This window comes from Cheilinus undulatus, linkage group 16 (assembly GCF_018320785.1).
Source record: "Cheilinus undulatus linkage group 16, ASM1832078v1, whole genome shotgun sequence".
Lineage (NCBI taxonomy): Eukaryota > Metazoa > Chordata > Actinopteri > Labriformes > Labridae > Cheilinus > Cheilinus undulatus.
In genome coordinates, this window is record NC_054880.1 from 15,687,011 (window position 1) to 15,705,175 (window position 18,165).

At 41.9% G+C, this 18,165-nt stretch overlaps 1 protein-coding gene across 3 annotated transcripts in view; it reads right to left on the bottom strand.

Annotated features, from left to right (window-relative positions):
* LOC121524170 (exostosin-1c) overlaps positions 1-18,165 on the bottom strand; it is a 165,311-nt gene that overhangs the window by 126,327 nt on the left and 20,819 nt on the right. For all 3 annotated transcript variants that reach the window (XM_041809428.1, XM_041809430.1, XM_041809429.1), the window contains exon 2: positions 10,351-11,731. In XM_041809428.1, the coding sequence (XP_041665362.1) occupies positions 10,351-11,297 (947 nt within the window). In that variant the 5' untranslated portion in view covers positions 11,298-11,731. The remainder of the gene's footprint in view (positions 1-10,350; positions 11,732-18,165) is intronic.

The following is an 18,165-nucleotide window of genomic DNA, read 5'->3' on the forward strand; positions in this document are numbered from 1 at the left end:
TTTAAAAAGCTGTTCTGGTGCCACAAATCAACAATCAATTTCATTTCCCTTCATCTCTTCATTCATTAATAATCACTCACTCACAAGTATATCTTTCGGTGCTCTGTTTTCCTGCTCTGGTAGTCGCTAGTACGGATGTCACTAGTACAGATGTCTACTCACTTAAGCTCTGAGCTAAACCCACTCTGCCACATCTCCTCTATCCAATCCTGCTGGTGTCATTTTAAAACCAGTTCTCCTTTCTTGAGTAAGTCAGTTGTTTAAATGCAACAGCTGATATCCTCCTCCACCCCAGCTACCTCCATTATACATCACTGGTGTCGAGGTCCATCTTTCTGCCAAAGACATTTCAGTCTTCCAAACTTGTAAAATAAATTACTGTTAAACTATTAACTATTAGTATTAAGTCTCTCTTGATTGAATTAACGTTATGCTTCGCATTTACCATCTAGGGTTGGGTACTGTTAGAGTTCTTTCTGATACTGGTGCTAAAATGGTATGTTTTAAAAGGTGCTGGCGCCTAACCAGTTCCCAAACAGTTGAAAAAAAGCCAACTTGGTATCGATAATGATTCAGAAATAAGACGTAAGTAAAGGAAACAGGTGTGACTTTTCACATAACAAATTTCATCCCTTTTCTTTGGACTGGCAGGGATTGCATTGGGGTGGTGAGTACCAAAATGAAGCACCGAAATCTGTCTTATAATTTCATACTCATCCTTATTACTATTCCTGCCCTGGCTGTTTGTTGTGCGCCCGTCTTCAGCTTGCTTCCTGACAACAATGAAGAGACTACATGCTTGGCTGTCCTCTGTGTTCCCCCCACACAACTGGATGTCTTATATCTAAAATTTGATCTTTTAGTATTTGAGATTCCAATCAGAGCAGCCTGGAGCATGTTCCTAGCAGATAAAGGAGGGTAGAATCACTCTTAACACACCTCACACTACAGGAAAATCAGACACATTAATCTCTAGAACCATCAGATAATTGTGCTTTTGCTGACTGTGGTCAGACTGAAGGAATCTGGTCCAAAATCAGCATGATTATCTTGTAGTGTGTACCCAGCTTAAGAAAGCATGTTAGATTTCAGCTCCTTTTAGTAGAACCTTTGCTGCTCCATTCCTATTTGCCATCATTAAAATGTTTGACAAGGCTTAACAAAAGCACATTTTGGGAGGACAACCCATGTGTGGAGGAGCTGGACATGAGTAAAAAATGGATGGAGGATGTAGAAGTGCCAGAGAAACACAGCCTGTCTCTCTTTTCCAAGTATTCCAAGCACAGTAGAGACTGTCCTCACAAACCACAAACACAAAGCACAGCATCTTCAGAGGTACAATTTCACTGGCCTTAATTACAGTGGACCACAGCATTTCTTATTTGGTTTGCCAAACTCTCACATAGCACACGGCCTTTTTGCGAGGTTTGCAGATGCTGACACACAGCAAACACCCACATTTGAATTGTGCTTGTACAGAGGGCGACAATAGGAGGCTTCTTTTATGTATGCGGCCAGATAACGATACTGTTTTCTTGTCTGAGCTGAGTCAGTTTTCACGCCGCACACTGAAATCCTTTGTAGGTGTTATTGGGCTGTTTTTACATGCTCATAAGCCTGCAAATTTCCTCTTCAGGATGCATATGCGTAGGAGCATTTCTAAAGCATTTTCCTCCAACTTCTACCGTGGCATATATCACCCTCTCTTCTCTGAAAGTTGTCTTTCAACTAATTAGTATTCTGCATTCACCTCATACTGAAACCCTGGTTTAAAGTCAGATTTTTCACTCTTTTCTTTGTAGACAACCTTAAGTTCCTTCAAGAAAAGTTCTGACTAATGAAGAATGGGTTTGTAACAGAGAGACGCAGCGTTTAACACATCCTCTCCATCACCTCATTCTTCCCATGTCCATCTCAAATGAACGCTTCTCCCTCTCTGAGCAAACATGCACTTTTTTTGTTGGTCGAAAGCGAGCTGAGAACTTTGCGTCTCCTGGTGTACCTTTGTATCTCCTAAACACTGTTTTTCACACTTCGCTCATTTACATTCACTGTACAATGCAACGTCTCTCTCCCCTTTTCTTCGAGAATCCTCCAAAGTGAGGGAAACTAGGCCATTAGGCTGCAGCGCAGCTTCTCCCTCACTTTAAGTATCCTCTCTCTTCCAATTCCCTTCTTTCTCCTCTGTCTTTTACTCCCCCTCTTTGTCGCCCTCCCCTTCCTGTCTCATTCTCACTTTTTTCCCCTTGAGTTGCCTGCGGTATCCCTCGCTCTCTCCCCATTTTTGTCATCTTTATCATATGACATTCTGCCTTTCTTCCCCTCTGTCTTGCTGCTCTTATTGCCTCTGGTTCCTCTGTGTCCTACCTCCAACTTGTCTCTTTGCTGCTTCGTTCTGTTCTCTCTCCTATCATCTATAATCCATGCACACACTGATACACACTTTCACATTTAAAGTTACACACCAATTCAATAGACCAGAAAAGTATTTCCAGGCACCTTCTGTTCCTTTTCAGATGTCTCTTTTCCCTATGGCAGATTTTAATGGGATTTTTGGGTTCCATTTACCAGCCATTATGCACTGTAAAAAGAGTAAAATTACGCTAATAGATACTAAGGGAGACAAAGGTACTTTAACTCAATCTGTTTTTAAACCATTAAGCTAACCATAGAGATGGTATCATTGGTTTATAACAGAAAATCAATTTGTTTTTTGCAATTATTCAGCATATGGTAAAAACTAACAAATAAAGCATGTATATAGGATATATTTAGGTGGATTACGTCTTTGCTTTGAGCATTCACCTCCTTTAAAGTGGCCGATCTAATTCAACAGGGGTCCAGCGAACTGGTGCTAGTAGTCCCACAATTAGACACCTGTGTCTGGAAGGTCCTGTCACTGTTTAATCGGTATTCCTGGCTACCATTACACCACGAATTGTTAATGTAAATTAACATGTAGAGCTGATAGACACAAACTAACTGTGGGTCAAAGATATTTTGTAATTAGCCACATCTCAGAGTGATGGGATTAAATTTTTGTCTTCTTATAAATACCTTGGGTTTTGATTGATGATTCTCTGACTTTTAAACTTCATATTGAGCAACTTGGCAATCAATCAATTTCTTTGTATAGCACCAATTCATAACTGAAGTTATCTCAAGACACTTTACACAGACCCAGGTTGACAGCCTTCTGTCAAAGCTGCACTGGGGTTGGAAAGGACTAGAGGAAGAGTTGTGTATAACAATAATAATAATAATAATACCACCCAGTCTGCATATTCTGATCCCACAGATCAGCCTCCTCCATCACCTCCCTGTGCCCTCCGCCTGCCTCAGCACCACAGGGAGCAGAGCTTCCAGCCCCTCTGCTCCCCAACTCTGGAACTCACTCCCACCAGACATCAGAAAAATTGACTCTCTTCCTCTTTTCAAATCCAGACTCGCTTATAAATAAAATGTATTATCATTTATTATTAATAACAATAATAACTTAAATTATCATTATTATAATGATCATAAAAGTAGTAGATGGAGTCAGGTGGGTCCACAACAGCAGGTCGCCTATCCCACAGATCCAGCTAAATCTCTATGGCACAGGGGCCAGGAATGACAAAACTAGAACATGAAGACTCACCACAGTGACATGATATGAATGCATAGAAAGATAAAGAAAGAGAGGAGAGAGAAGCTCAGTGTGCCAAGAGTCTAAGCCTATAGCAGTATAAGTAACTAAGGGCTGGTCCAGGTCTGAGCCCGCTCTAACTATAAGCTTTATCAAACTGGAAAGTTGTAAGCCTACTCCGTAAGGTAGAGAGTGTCAGCTTCTTGAACCCCGACAGGTAGATGATTCTAAAGGAGAGGTGCCTGATGACTGAAGGATCTACCTCCCATATTAATTTTAGAGACTGAAGGTTCGACGAGCAGGCCAGCATTTTGGGATCTAGAGGGATAATCTGGCACTGTGAGCTCTTTTAGATAGGTTGGTTCCTGACCATTAGGAGCTTTGTAATTGAGAAGAAGTTTTGTCTGGGCTCTTACTTCAGGATTAACTCTTGGTTTTCCTTTGCTGCAAAGAAAAGGCTCGTTGCTGCAACTTTTATGCCTCTGATTGATCACTTGGATGTTCTGTACCTGCATGCATCTTCTCAATCTAAATCAATCTTTAAATCTTTGGATGCTGTATGCCATGGGGGGCTGAGGTTTACAATGAATCTTAAGTCCTTAGATCATCACTGTGTTCTATATGATTGAACTGTTTGGCCCTCTGTGACCTCCCTACAGTTAACTAACAGGAGGGTCAACCTGAGTGTAAGAGATGCAAAGGTTTAAAGCGATGTAACACAAATCAGCACACAGTGGCTTGCAATCATATCTAATCAGATTTGTAATGATACAATTAGATTTGGTACTTCTAGGAAGGCATCATTAATCTTCACTGTGATAGTCGTTAGTAGAAGTACAAATTACATACCAGAAAAACTAGCCTCTTTGTATTTGGCTGGTTTAAAGTGCAGAGTGATATTGAATTCTGTCACTGCAATAGTTAAGTTTTAAAAAAATGAAGCTATAAAACAAAAAAAGGAAGAAGAGATCTCCCTTTGTCTCATTTGGCAACTAAATTTAGAAAAAATAATATTTTTTCTCTGAGGCAGTATATCCTCTCAGAAGGGAGCAGATATTTTACGGCTTTTAGTCAGACAGAAGAATTATGTCACAACAGCCTATTGATCCGTCTGAATCTCGCTCCGTCTTACTTCCACCTTCCGGCTCCACCCCCTCCGCCTCATGCCCTTTGTTGTCTCTGTCTTGTCCGGGTCCCTCCGGGCTAATCTGCTGGTGTACCAGATGCATGTGCTCATTAACCTGGCACCACCTTCTAAGAACCTCACTGACGGCGGCACACAGACACAATCTCATGCATATAGAAGTCTGACAGTCACACATACAGGCTGCATTCATGCCATGAACTATTATTTTTAGACCCTGTGTTTTTAGGTGCAGGATTTCTGGCTAATATTACACAGAGTGAATTGAAAGAACAGGATAGAAAAGGGAGGACTTATTAAAATAGAGGGAGAATATGCCAAAAAAGCAGACAGATGGAGGGGTAAAGGTGGGTCCCTCCCAGGCCCATGCCTTCCTAGTGTGGTTTATTTATGCCATTTTTCCCTCTGTATTTATTCTCTGTCTTTACACTATAAAATCCTCGTCTCCTATCTCATTAGAAGAGATAGATCCTTCACCTTCCATTCCTCCCTGCCCCTCCACAAGGCTGAAACTCCTCACATATCCACAAAAAGAGACTTTACATAAAAGGAGAGAGAAAAAAATATCCCTCTAGTTCTTAAAATGGCAGCTGTCTCTCACATTGCCTCCCCATTCACACCCTTACACCCTCAGAGCTGTTATCCAAATCTACCACATAATACCACATGGGACCCTCCCCATCTCCCCCCTCTGTCCTCCCCTCCCTGCTCCCACATCCCACACACACGCCCCCCTGCCCACCCGGGTGTGTGAGTGAGTAGTGGGCTGTGTGGAATAAATGAGCTCATTCATACAGTGCTGAGGAGCTCCATCCCTTCCCTGCCTGGCCCAATGTAAACAAGCTGAAGGTAGCCTGTTAGAAGCCACAGCAGCTAGCAGTGTGCTTGGATCATACCCGCCCACTAACGGCTGAACTCAGGGTAGATGACACTTGAAAAGTCACTTTGTATAGTTTGAAAACGTTTGCTTTGAGCATTCATGTTGAGAGCAACTGAAAATAACTGCCACCTCCGGGCAGCACTGATTAAATGAGGGTTCTTGTAGTTTAGCAGGATTTTCTTATGCTAGCAAAGTTTGTTCAGCCAAAGAGAAGAAGCATTTAAGTTATCAGTTAATCATCAAACATTGTTCTTAACTTCATTTAGTAATAAAATCATTAACAATCCAATAGATTTAACAATGTTAAAATTTCAGCTTAGCTGTAGGCTACTACCAGCCTACTGGTAGAGCTAAAAAGGTTGAGTTTTACAGTTTGCACTGGCTTGTAGGTCCAAAGTGAAATGTTCTATCTACCAATATTGAAATACTGTCTAGCAGTTTTATCTTAAAAAAAAAGGTTCTTAACCACTTATTTTCATGGTAATGCACCTTTTCATGCAACTATTTTGTTGCTATTTAGCCCGCTAGCTTACTCCAGTTACTATCAAGCTACTGACTAGGCTCTTACATTATTCAGCCTGCATTATAATAGTTAAAAAAAATGTTACGGTGCCAATACATCTCTTAACTTTACTCTGTCTCCACTCTGAACTGTGAGCTAGCTCAGAGTTTTTGAGACTGAGCAGAGCTAGCATGTTTTCTTGGTCATTTTTGCTAATCAACAATTTTACAGAGTAAATCTTATCTTGACTATCAATGTTTCTCATATTGTCCTACTTCTGTTTTAAACCGTAATACAGTAGCATACACTTTCTTTATGAACAGACATTAGGTGATTATGATCAACATTTGACAGCTTTTTTTAAGACACCATTTTATTAATGTAATTTGCATTTTAATGTTAACATTATTTGCTGAAAGAACACTTATTTTGCCTTAAATGACTTTGGCCTGAGTGAAATCTGCTACCATTGCCGTTCATATGTTAGCTAGCTAGCGGATGCTAACTTTAGCTAGCGCGCTAGCATGCTAACAGTACCATATCACCTTCGTTACAGCATAAATTGAAGGTGTAAACTGTCATTTGTTCCACACTCGATTTTCTGAGCCCCCAACCAAGATAAACAAGCTGTTTACCAATAAGTTAGCTACAAACTTAATAACATTAGCATGTTTAAGCTTGATGTTATTTAACCAATAGCAGTTGTTGGTATATTTCATATCTTGACTTGACTATGACAATGTAGGGTTGTAGCTAATGTAGTTTTGTTTTGTTCAGCTCTAAAATTGCAGATCGACCATATTTTTCTTTAAAAAATTCTTAAAATTCCCCCTTAGTCTGTCAGTATTCAAGCTGTTCCTGGTTTTGAAGCCTTCTGTCTGTTATTCTAAGTATTAATCAGACAAATGATCCATTTCCTACAAGCTTCTGAACACCTAAAATATCTTTGTTGATTTACAGTCTAATAATGGAATAAAGACAACAATGACAGGTCTTCCAAATTGTGTTTTACAGTCTACTTGTGTTTGTCATACACCTCAGAGGAGTCTTACATAATTCATTAGACAGTTTCCTGAAGCTCCAAGTCCTTATGCTCATTTTCTTTACTCATGCTCTCACTGAAATCCATCTTCTCCTGTCTGTGAATGCTCTGCACCATCACACCACCCTTTCTGTGTATGAATGGACGGGCACAGACTTTATAGCTAATGAGGAGCTCTGTCAGCACTTCAGCTTCAGAGAGCTTTACTGCAAAGTGTTCGAAGTCGAAGAGGCCTTTGCTATAAGTTGGTATAGTTCCTCACATAAACTTTGTAATTAGGCTACCATTGCAAAGACTAATAGAAAGTAATAACTCTGTGTGGAACCAAACTTCAAGCGTCTTTCCTATTCTTCCTTCTCTACAGTGCAATGGACTCCAGGACTCAGGACTTTCTGTGAAGTAACTTTGTGGAAAAAAGTTTCTAAAGATGGATTTATGGCCAGGAGAGCCAAAAGCCTATCTTTTTACTCTGGCTGCAATGCTAGCTTCCTAGTTTTTTTTTTTTAAATCTCCCTCTTCTGTCTTTCTGGTTTTCTTCTCTCTGTCTGTATCACCCTCCTTTCTTATCCCTGCATCTCCCTCTTCTATCTTTAGTCCTTTCCATCTTCTCCCTTCTGTATCTCCAGCTTTTATAATTCTTTATCTCCCTCTTTTCTACTGCATCTCCCTCTTCTCCTGACTAACTCCCTCTGCGATTTTTCTGCATCCCTGCCTTCTTTCTTGCTACACTTTCCTCCTTTAGCTTCTGCACCTTCCTTTTGTCCCTTTCTGCATCTCCTTTTCGAATAACCTGCCTTCTCTCTAGCTGCATTTCGCTCTTCTCCCTCCCTTTCTCACTTCATTTGTCTCCCTGTTTTCTATTCCTGCATCCCCCTCCACTCTCTCTTTTTTTTTTAAAGGTTTATTTTTGGGCCTTTTCATGCATTTATTAGATAGAGGAAGGACAGTGGATGGACTTGGAAACAAGGAAGAGAGTGGGGAGAGACATGCGGTAAAGGGCCACAGGCCGGATTCAAACCCAGGCCTCCCAGCATCTTAAACCACTCAACCACGCGCCCCCCACCCCCTCTAATTTCTATAAGCATCTCCCTCTTCTCCCTTTCTGTTTCCCTCTTCTCTCTTTATGCATCTCTTTCTTCCCTCTTTCTGCATTTCCCAATTCCCTGTTTCCCTCTGTTCCAGGGGGTGTCCGGACTATGCCCTGGATGCAAAATGGGGCCCGCAGCCCATTTTTGATTGGCCTGTGGCAAATTCCAGAGATGAAATGAAATATGGCCCACATTAAAACATGAAGCTTGTGCTTAACTGTACTGTACTTCTTGTTTTCAGCACAAGGGAGGGCTACCGTGTTAAATCTGTAAACAAAAACTTTGAGAAAAAGATGTCGTGATTAATAACGCCCTGATGGATTATCACAGCAAATAGCAAATAGCACAAATAATTTTCAGGGGCAGAGCCAGTGGTAGCCAGGGCTAAACAGGCCCCCTGATAACTGATTGGCTTCCCAAAATCCTCAAAATGACTGTCTATTTGCCCTGTCAGCCATTACCTAGCCATTTAGGCATACTCAATCACTACGCATGTGTTAACTTACATTGGATTAGTCTTTTTAAAATCCTCATGGCGAGGAATATGAAAGTGGCCCCCCCATCCTAATATATTTTTGTATGTGGCCCTCTGTGGAAAAGTTTAGACACCCCTGCTCTATCCTTTCACAATCCCAACACAGCTTCATTAGACCGCTGTTCAACATGAGTGTGGCTCTGCTTTCGGTATCTGGCAGTTAAAAGGCTTTCCTTGCTGCTGTAACTTTGGTGAATGTTGCTAAGTGCTTATGGTGGATTAATGGGGTCATTATCAATAATATAACAGAGAGTGTAGTCTAAACCTGCCCTCCTTTAATAATGTCTTGAGATAACATTGGTTATGATTTCATACTATACAGTTTAAGATTGACTGGTGGAGGTAATGAATGACAATTTTTAAAATCCAGTGTTTCAGAATCTTTCCACTCTGCTTTCCACTGTGTGAGCTCCAAAGAGTCAGTGGGAGGAAAAATCAGGAGGATAAAGCATGTTTACTGAAATGTTACTGCAACATATTGGCAGATGGGTGTGTTTTCCTTGGGCTTTTCATTACAACTCAACAATGGCCTACAAAAGCTTGAAACCCACTCTGTAAAAGGCCATGACCAAGCAAGCTTATTGTGTATAATAGTATACTGTATATGCATGTTTTCAAACCCCAGCAAAGGTCATATGCTGAAATTAATTAGTTGAACTAATGAATCATTGTTCCGAGTCTTGCAGATGATGCTGGAATCTCATTTCCCAGTTCCTTTAAAACCACTCCACCCACAATCTAATCAGCAAACGGCAAAATATAATTGAAACTATGCTGAAAGGGTAAGCCAGTGCAACATGAGACTGATTAAAAAATAACAATCATTTTGCACCTCATGCCTTGTCCACAAGGTATTCAGAGATTTCACAAAGCCATTCTTTGTAGTGACCTTTGCTATGGCTCATTACACATGCTAGTTTCATTTGTAATTAATTAGCTGTTGCTTTTTGTCTTGCAGTGGTAAACACCCAGATACAGAATGGATTCAACTGTGTAGGTGCTTGTTTTTACACTCATTTTGACAAGCACATATTGTTATATTTATTCAGGCTCTGTGTAAAATGAAAGGTCAAGGTCAGTTCTTACAAGCTGGCCGCATTGCAACCAATGTTCAACTGTGCTTTTACAAATACAAGAACAAGGAAGCAGTGTGAAACACTGACCTGAATCTGAATTTCCTGAGACTTAAGGCTGTGACTAGAATCTTAGATATCAGAGAAAACTGCCAAACATCATAAACCAGAGCAGTCACAAATTGTGAGGCAATAAAAGAGACAAAAATAACCAGTGGGACCCAAAACACTACCACTGACACTGCCAGTAGAAAATCAGTGACATCTAAAAGACCAATAAAACAGCATGTTAAGTTCAAATAAGACACAAATGGAACAACACTACTGTGTATTCCACATAAAAAAAAGATTGCTTGACACTCTGTTGCCTGTAAATCCCTGTATAGCTGCGAACAGGCTCACGCCTCGTTTCTCATTTTAACACCACTTCCCATTCAGCAGTATGACCCCAGTCTCACCTTTCATATTCCAAGTTGTCATGGTCACAGCGGGCATCTTTGTGCTTCTCCCAGTCCTTCCCGTGTCGGCACGTTGTCAGCGACACAATGTCCTTCCCGTTATGGATGTGGTGGAGAGCGTTCCTTGTGTCCGAGCCAATGCCCGTCAGATAACGCTTCCCTTTGAACATCAGGAGGTACTTCCTCCGCGGCGGTATGGTGTTCCTCACCAGCCAGCCTCGCTCTCCACCCTTCTGCGGGTGGTCCTTTGAGAACAGCGGGATGGAGACGTCAAAGCCTGGCCTGAAATGTTCCGTGTTGAGGCTGGCTTTGGCGAGGATGGCCTGGCCGATGTTGAAGCCCAGGTCCTCCGTGTAGTTAGGCCAGGTGCCCGAGTACAGGTTGAAGATCAGGTGGTTGCGCCCGTCATTCCACAGCGGGTAACCACGGATCCTCTCATCCACATTGGGCACGAACTGTCCTGACAGCTGGTCCCGATCTAAGGTGTCTATCCCGAGCACGAACAGACACGCTTCTCGAGGATCGGATGTGTAGTATCGCGACTCGCCTATGGACGTCAGGATCTTCCTGTAGCTTTCCGACACCCGATCATTTTTCTCCGATGGATAAATATACACCCTGAATCCTTCTCTTCCTCTGCGGCGACACCGAGAGAAATCAAAACAGGTCTCCATGCGGCAGCGACTGTCCTTATAAATGGCAGACCATGCCTGGCGGCGCTGGCGGGGTGACTCGGCTGTCCCGGGGTCCGTCTGGAGCTCATCCAGGTGGGCATAGCGGGGCAGGAAAGCTTTGTCAGTCCAATTGGGCCAGGGGCGAACCACTTCCCCTCTGTGCCGCGTCAGCAGGCGAAGCAGGCGCAGCTGGACTCCTCCACCCCAATAAAAGAGCACCAGCCAGCAGCACGCACACAAGCCCAGCAGAACATACTTCTTACGCGCCTGCATGGGGGCCTGTCACAGTCTCTTTTTTCTGGTCTGTCTCTCTCGTCCTCTCTTTTTCCTCTCCTCAGCCCCTCAGCTCAGTAGCCTCACAGGGGCGGGGGACCGATTTGTGATTTCTAACAAGGAGCTTCTAACGGAGGACAATGCATTAACAAGGGCATCCCTGCCTCTGAGTGCAGCCCAGTCCACTTTGCCATTTATGATGATGAAATCTGAGTTACTTACTCCCCTCTCTCAATCTCTTCCTGCCTTCCCCATTTGCTCTCCACTGTACTCTCAGATGAGTGTATTAGCCTGCCTCTGCTGCTGCTGCTTCTGTGTGCATTTCCTCCCCTGCCCAGTCCAGTTGAGAGTGATGAAGGGTGATTTCTCCGCTCTCTCAGGCCAAGCTTGCTGCCTCATGGTGCCTGGCGCGACTGCTGTCTGCAGGGCCTCTCCTGGGGAGGAGTAAACAAACAAGAATACAGATCAGTACACAGAAAGAGTGGCCGCTCTGCAACCAGCGAGGAGAAACACACCAGGGCTAGTTGTGAAAAATCTGTCTTAAGAGATGCTACAAGCTTGGAAGGCCAAAGGGCACTGAAGCTGCAACCCCAAATCACACTTTAAAAACACTTAAAAATCCATTGCATTCCCCATATTCACACATAGGCCATATTCCTCTTTAGCCAGTCATTATGGTAAATGACTAGCAGATAAAGAAAGCAAGAAAATGCAAAAAAGCTATAATTTCTAAGCCTTCTGGTTGATCAGTATTCCTGGCTACTATTGCACCACAAAGCAAAAGGAACACTCCAAGCAACTTTTGGTGCAGTTTGGTTAGCCCAATCACTGAACATTGTCGCCACTGTGAAGGACCACGTGGCAGCATCATGCTGTGGGGATGCTTCTCAGCTGCCATTAACATTATCATATTAGCTATTATGATACTGATTACAGCTAATGACTTTGTTCTGCATAGGACATTTATGTCAACAAGCTACATCTGCTAAATAAAGTGGCTAACGATGATGTTAGCAAGCAAAGCATTTTGTATTTTTAAGCTAATGTTAACAGCTAACAAACAGTTCAGATCGGGTGTTTTGATGTAGATATATAGCTACAAAGCTATATATAACTAGTCTTATCTGTGTTTTTGTAGGCTAATGAGAGTATCTAGCAAACATGTACACATCAATTTCAGCCGCTGTAATGTAGCTTAATGAGATGTCAAACAGTTGTTATATTTCTAAAAAGGGCATGATAAACATGATTATTTTAACCATCTATTGCCCTTATGGTTTTTGGACAACAAAAATGCAGTTAAATGCTTAGTAAACGTCACATTCCTTTCATTTTTTGAAGAGCTGCTAACCCTTAAAAACTGAATATCAGCAGTACAGCGTTATCACAGCATTGAGTTTCCCATGCTGATCTGGACATCACAGAAAAATGACTGCTACATATACATATGGTGGAGTAAAGGTAACCTTCCACAGGCTGCATTTAATTCCAAACTGTCAAAGTACTTCTTCTGCTTGAGCTCATAAAGAGAAAAATGAGAAAAGTACACCTCAGCGCACACTGAAAGAGGCATCCATCCCTGATTAGCCTCACATCAGAACCATCTCTGCATGACGTCAACCTTCCCCTCTATCTCTGTCCTTCTATTACTTCCACATTCCTGTGAAAAAGGGTGGATATTTACAGTCTCATCTGCCCCGCAATGTGTGCTGACTCCTGGAACAGACTTCTGCGATAGTAAGTGGAGCACCAGAAGGGACTAGATAGTATCATGCTCTTCAAGCTCCAGTTCAGCTGAGCCAGATACAGTTGATGAGCATTGAAGGAGAAAATAAGACAGCATTAAAGATCTGAAATGAAAATTTGGACACGCACATTGCAAACGCAGCCACTGCATGGCTCTAAATTGTCTGTTAACCTTGGAGAGAGTACATGAAGGCCTTTTTTTGTAACATTTTCACATTTTTCAACGGTTTTTCTGCCTTGTATTTCACCAAACATCCCCCCGTAACTCCCCAACATTTACAGTATACTTTAGCGTGTGTATCTGAGTGTGTGTTTGGAGAACATCTCACAGTGAAGGGCAGTGTTTGCACTGCCAGCTGCCACACAAAGGCAGCTTTCAGGTCTCACCTGGCCGCTCCCTTCATTCACATTCCCCATTTCTGCCTCCTCTCCAGCCAAGCAGAAGTGATGCCTGCCTTCTCTGTTTGCTGAAGAAAAAACTTCAATCTGGTGATGTGGGTAAACAATACATCCTCTGATTTCCCCAAGTCAAAAGGATATAGGAAATCAGGATTTACATAAGGAAACCCCAGGCTTGGAGAAACATAAGAAAAAGGGTGTTTTAGCCTGACAGACATTTTAAGTTTTGCACTGTAACTGGTCTCCAATGGGGTCTGTAATCATAGGGGTCCTGGGATAATCTTACTCAATAAATCTGAAACTAAATCCTACCAAAAAAGATAAAACACGAGTTATGACACTTCATCTAAGTGCTGCTTGTGCTTTACCTGGGTTACATAAGTTTCTCTGCATACAAAGAGCTTTGCATAACAAAAGTGCCTGCATTTTTATGGAAATACATAAAGGGTGTGCTGGGTCTTTGTGTGTAAAAAGGTTCAAAACCCACGGCTAAAACAAGAAAAATAAGCCTGTGTTTATGTATCTATTTCCCCCTTTTATGTTGACAATAAAAAAAATCCTGGCAACGGTTAGGAGACCAAAAAAAAACAAGGCTTACCTGCAAAACCTACTCACAAATGGTTTAATAAAGCAGAGTAAACAGTCTGCTTACAGGAAAAAAGCTTGTCCTTCATGAAAACACATGCAGCAGAAGTAGCGTGCGTAGCTCCGTTACCTATGTAGCTAAAGCAAAGCTTACAAAGCAGCTATGTTAGCTATGCAGACACATTATCTACGTAGCTACGCAGCTAAAGCTAAGTTCACAAGCAGCTATGTAAGCTACGCAGATACGTTACCTCATAGCTACACAGCTAAACCTAAAATTACAGATTTGTGGGCAGATTTGAATCAAACTTTGAACCACGGGTGAAAATGTAAGATTCTGGAAGTCAAGGTTAAAGGTCAGTGTGCCTCATGTTCACCCCTTGCCTTCCACACCATTCTTGTGAACACCAGATCTTACAAACTCTTTAAGGGATTTTCTTCAAACTTTGCACAAATTTTCACCCTGACTGAGGGATGAAATGATTGGATTTGGGAGTTTATGAGTCAAAGGTCAAGGTAACGGGGCTTGTGTCCTTCATTTGTGAAGACAGTACCTTAAGAACAAGAATGCTTTGAGGGATTTTCTCTAAACTTTGCACATATATTCACTCACATTCAACGATGAATTGATAACAACTTGGATCTCATAGGGGGAGGTCATCCAGCCTCACTGGCAGCATAGCATTTAAAAAAACAGCCCAGCCCTTCTTATTGACCCATCACTGTCACTGTCCAAAAATTGGAAACTTTGTGGAGGAATATCACTGCCAGGCAGTATTTCTAGTTACAGTGAATGGATATAGTAATTTAATCTGTTAAAAGTCATCCTTTCCAGTTAAACAGTAAGCTGTTCCTTCTTCTCCTTAAAGCTTTCCCAAACTTCCATTTGAATCCATCTTTGTTTTCTTTGTGAAGAGGTAAAAACTAATATGCTGTGCTGAAAAGTTAACAAAAGCCTTTTTCACACATGCACTTTCTAGGAAAAAAAAATCAGGACAGGATGTCCCTGTTCAAAAATGCACCTCACAACGGTAGACTCCCTTTTTTGGAAGGGAGGAGAAGGGTCTCATGAAGAAAGAGATGACATAGACGAAGCAACAGAGTCAAACAATGGCAGTTTTTTTCATCTATATCAATGTGAGGAAAGAAGAAGAGAAAAAAATGTAGGTGAGCACAAGCATAATGAGGAAGTTTCCACAGATCCAGATTACACCGGTCGCACAAAGGACAAAATATCCTCACCCCAACTCTTGTTTAATGTGAATATTTCTGAATACTTCCTGCTGTGTTCACGGCTCACCCTGTCTTCAAGGGCAAGTTTTACGAGAGGTTTGGCATGCCTGGATAAAAATTTGCAGTTTCCAGGAGTTTTGTACACATTACCTTATATCTAATAAATAAGATTTTTAAAGTTCAAGGGTCAATGTCATTTGGCATCAAGTTCATCCCTTATGAGATTTCTAAGCATCACCACAGAAACCACACCAGCCCTTCTTCTAGACCCACCACTGTACTTCCATCTGGTAATTGTGGATTTTACAAGCCCGTATAACTTCCAGGAGGTAGTTCTAGTTTTCAAGTAAATTTGACACACTTTTAAATTTGACACAGATGACACAGCCTTTGACTTTACTATGTAGGTTATCCGCAGCAGATGTATCCGGGCACAAGGCTTTCTAGAAGCGATGTCAAACCGTAAGAGCGTGTGAGCCTCACAGCTGGTGGCGTCAGCCAAACAGCACCAGATAATTCAGGTCAGCTACTTTGCCGCTGGAGACATGAGTGGGGGGTTGTTTGGCACCTTCCTCATTTCTACTTCACTGGCTATGACTGTGGCAGCTCCAGCAGCATGGAGCAGTCTAAGTTGGGGGGAGAAATAGACACTTGGGATCCCATTACACACTCCTCATCAATAATTCACTTGCTACTTTAGTTAAGGCATTGATTTTTTTCTTTTATTTTTTTCGGGCTTTACATCCCTCGCCACCAACGCACGGTTAGACCTCAATCTTCGCCGGGATACACTCCGCTGAGGGATCTGTTTCTCGACACGTCCTGGTGATTTGTGGTTTCGGGGATAATTGATAGTGATGGGTAGAAGGTGTAATCGAAAAGTGATGGAGGGTATCATTATGATAATGATAATGATGATAGGCGTGATGAATTTATCCCAGTGGGTTATCAAATCCAACACCATTGGACAGTTTTACAAAAACGACAGTCTATTAAGGCTGTTAAAATTGATTTATGTGCTCTAAGGTGTCTTTTTTTGATCAATAAGACTGGTTTCTGTTTCCACTGCAATTTTATATAAGTAGAGGTAAAAATAGAGCTTCACTCGGTCCAATTGAACTTATCTGAAAGTAGCCCAAAGCTCATACCTGCACTGATTTCCAAATTACAATATGATGAGATATTACAGGTTTAGGGGAGGATTGAGGATTATGAGGGTGGAATATGGCCATTAAAGATAATAATAAGAGATATTAGAGCATGAAACAAATCCATTCCCTGCTGAAAGCTTCAGATGTACAAAAGTCTTTGTTCAACACTGTTTGTTCGTCCTTTGTGTGGACAAACCGTCCAATGTTTGGCCATAAGCTAGCCCCCAATGATGATGAATGTAAGCCAGAGAAACTCTGGGACAAGCCTGGACCTGACCAAGCCTGACAACATCCGTGCAATTTGGCAAGAAGACACACATAAGTGGCTGCAAGTGGTGAGAGAAGTCCCTCTGTCATGGATCAATGATGGATCATTATGGTTGGGTGACTAGCGCTGGAAAAAGCCACAAGGCTCATTGAATAAAGGGGCCTGAAGGTGGAAGGACGGGGTTCAAGGAAAGGTGAGAGCAGGATTCAGAGCCCCTCAATTCCACCTCTTGTCATTTGTTTCCCATTTATTCTTTCTTCCCTGCCGTCCATCATTCCTTCCGTCTTTTCTCTCCTCTTCTTTCCCCTCCTACCTAAGCTGACTGGAAGGTTTCACGTAGAAACAAAGCTCCTTTTCTGCATGGTTTTTCTTTTACAAATTATTCCTGCTTCATCCTCGGGGGGGCTGGAGGAGGTGAGATAAAGCAAAGGGGGGCCAAAACACTTAATCATAAACATGAGGAATACTCTCAGCAAGGCCAGCAATTCTTTGATCATTGGCTTGCCTTGAGTGCAAAAGAAAACTTCTAGTAAGGTTCATTAAGAATATACTGAGCAAGCAATGCAATTGTGTCAACACTGCAAAGAACAAAAACATATTATACTCTGTGTTCAGCTTATAGAAAGTGGCGAGCGGATCATGTACCATCAGGGCTCAGCATAGCGGCTTTTCTTCATCATATCCTCACTGCAGACAGAGTACTGTATTTTCCTTTCATACCTCTAATAAATCCAAAACGTTTTAGGCACGCTGCTCATAAAAAAGAAATAAAAAAACAGAAAAGGACATAGCTAGAACAGTGTAACTCGTGGGTTTGGAAGAATAGCATTGTCCAAAATGAAAAAATAGCCTTATACTGTTATCCCTCTGCCAAACCTCACAGCTGGGACAATGCAGTCAGGCAGGTAATGATCTTCCAACATCCGCCAAAGTCAGACTCGCCCATAAGACTGCCAAACAGAGAAACGTGATTCATCACTCCACAGAACAAGGTTCTACTGCTCCACAGTCCAGCGTCAGTGCAGCTGCTCGGCCATGGAAACTCACTCCATGAAGCTCACATTACTGCCAGTGTAAGTTCAGAACTCTTCAGCTATGGAGTCAGCAGATCGTTGGTGACTTTGGCATACTATACGGCTTATCAAGACCCTGCCCTGTGATTTTACATGGTCTTCCACCTGAGTTGCTGTTGTTCCTAAACGCTTCAGTCTTCTAATGATATCAATCAGTTGACACTTGTTTTCTTTCCACCAAACAATAGAAATATTAATAATAGTATCAATATGAACTCTGATCAATAGAGTACTGATAAGGGAATCAATATCAATAGAAGTTAAAAATTTCCATATCTAAAGATTTTCAACAAGTCAATTTTTTATACAATTTCCAGTCTAGATTTTTCATGTAAAAGTTATTCATAAATCGCTGGCATTGGGCCGAAACCTTGGATCTCCATTCTTTATGATTTTAGTTGTTTTCCGAAAAA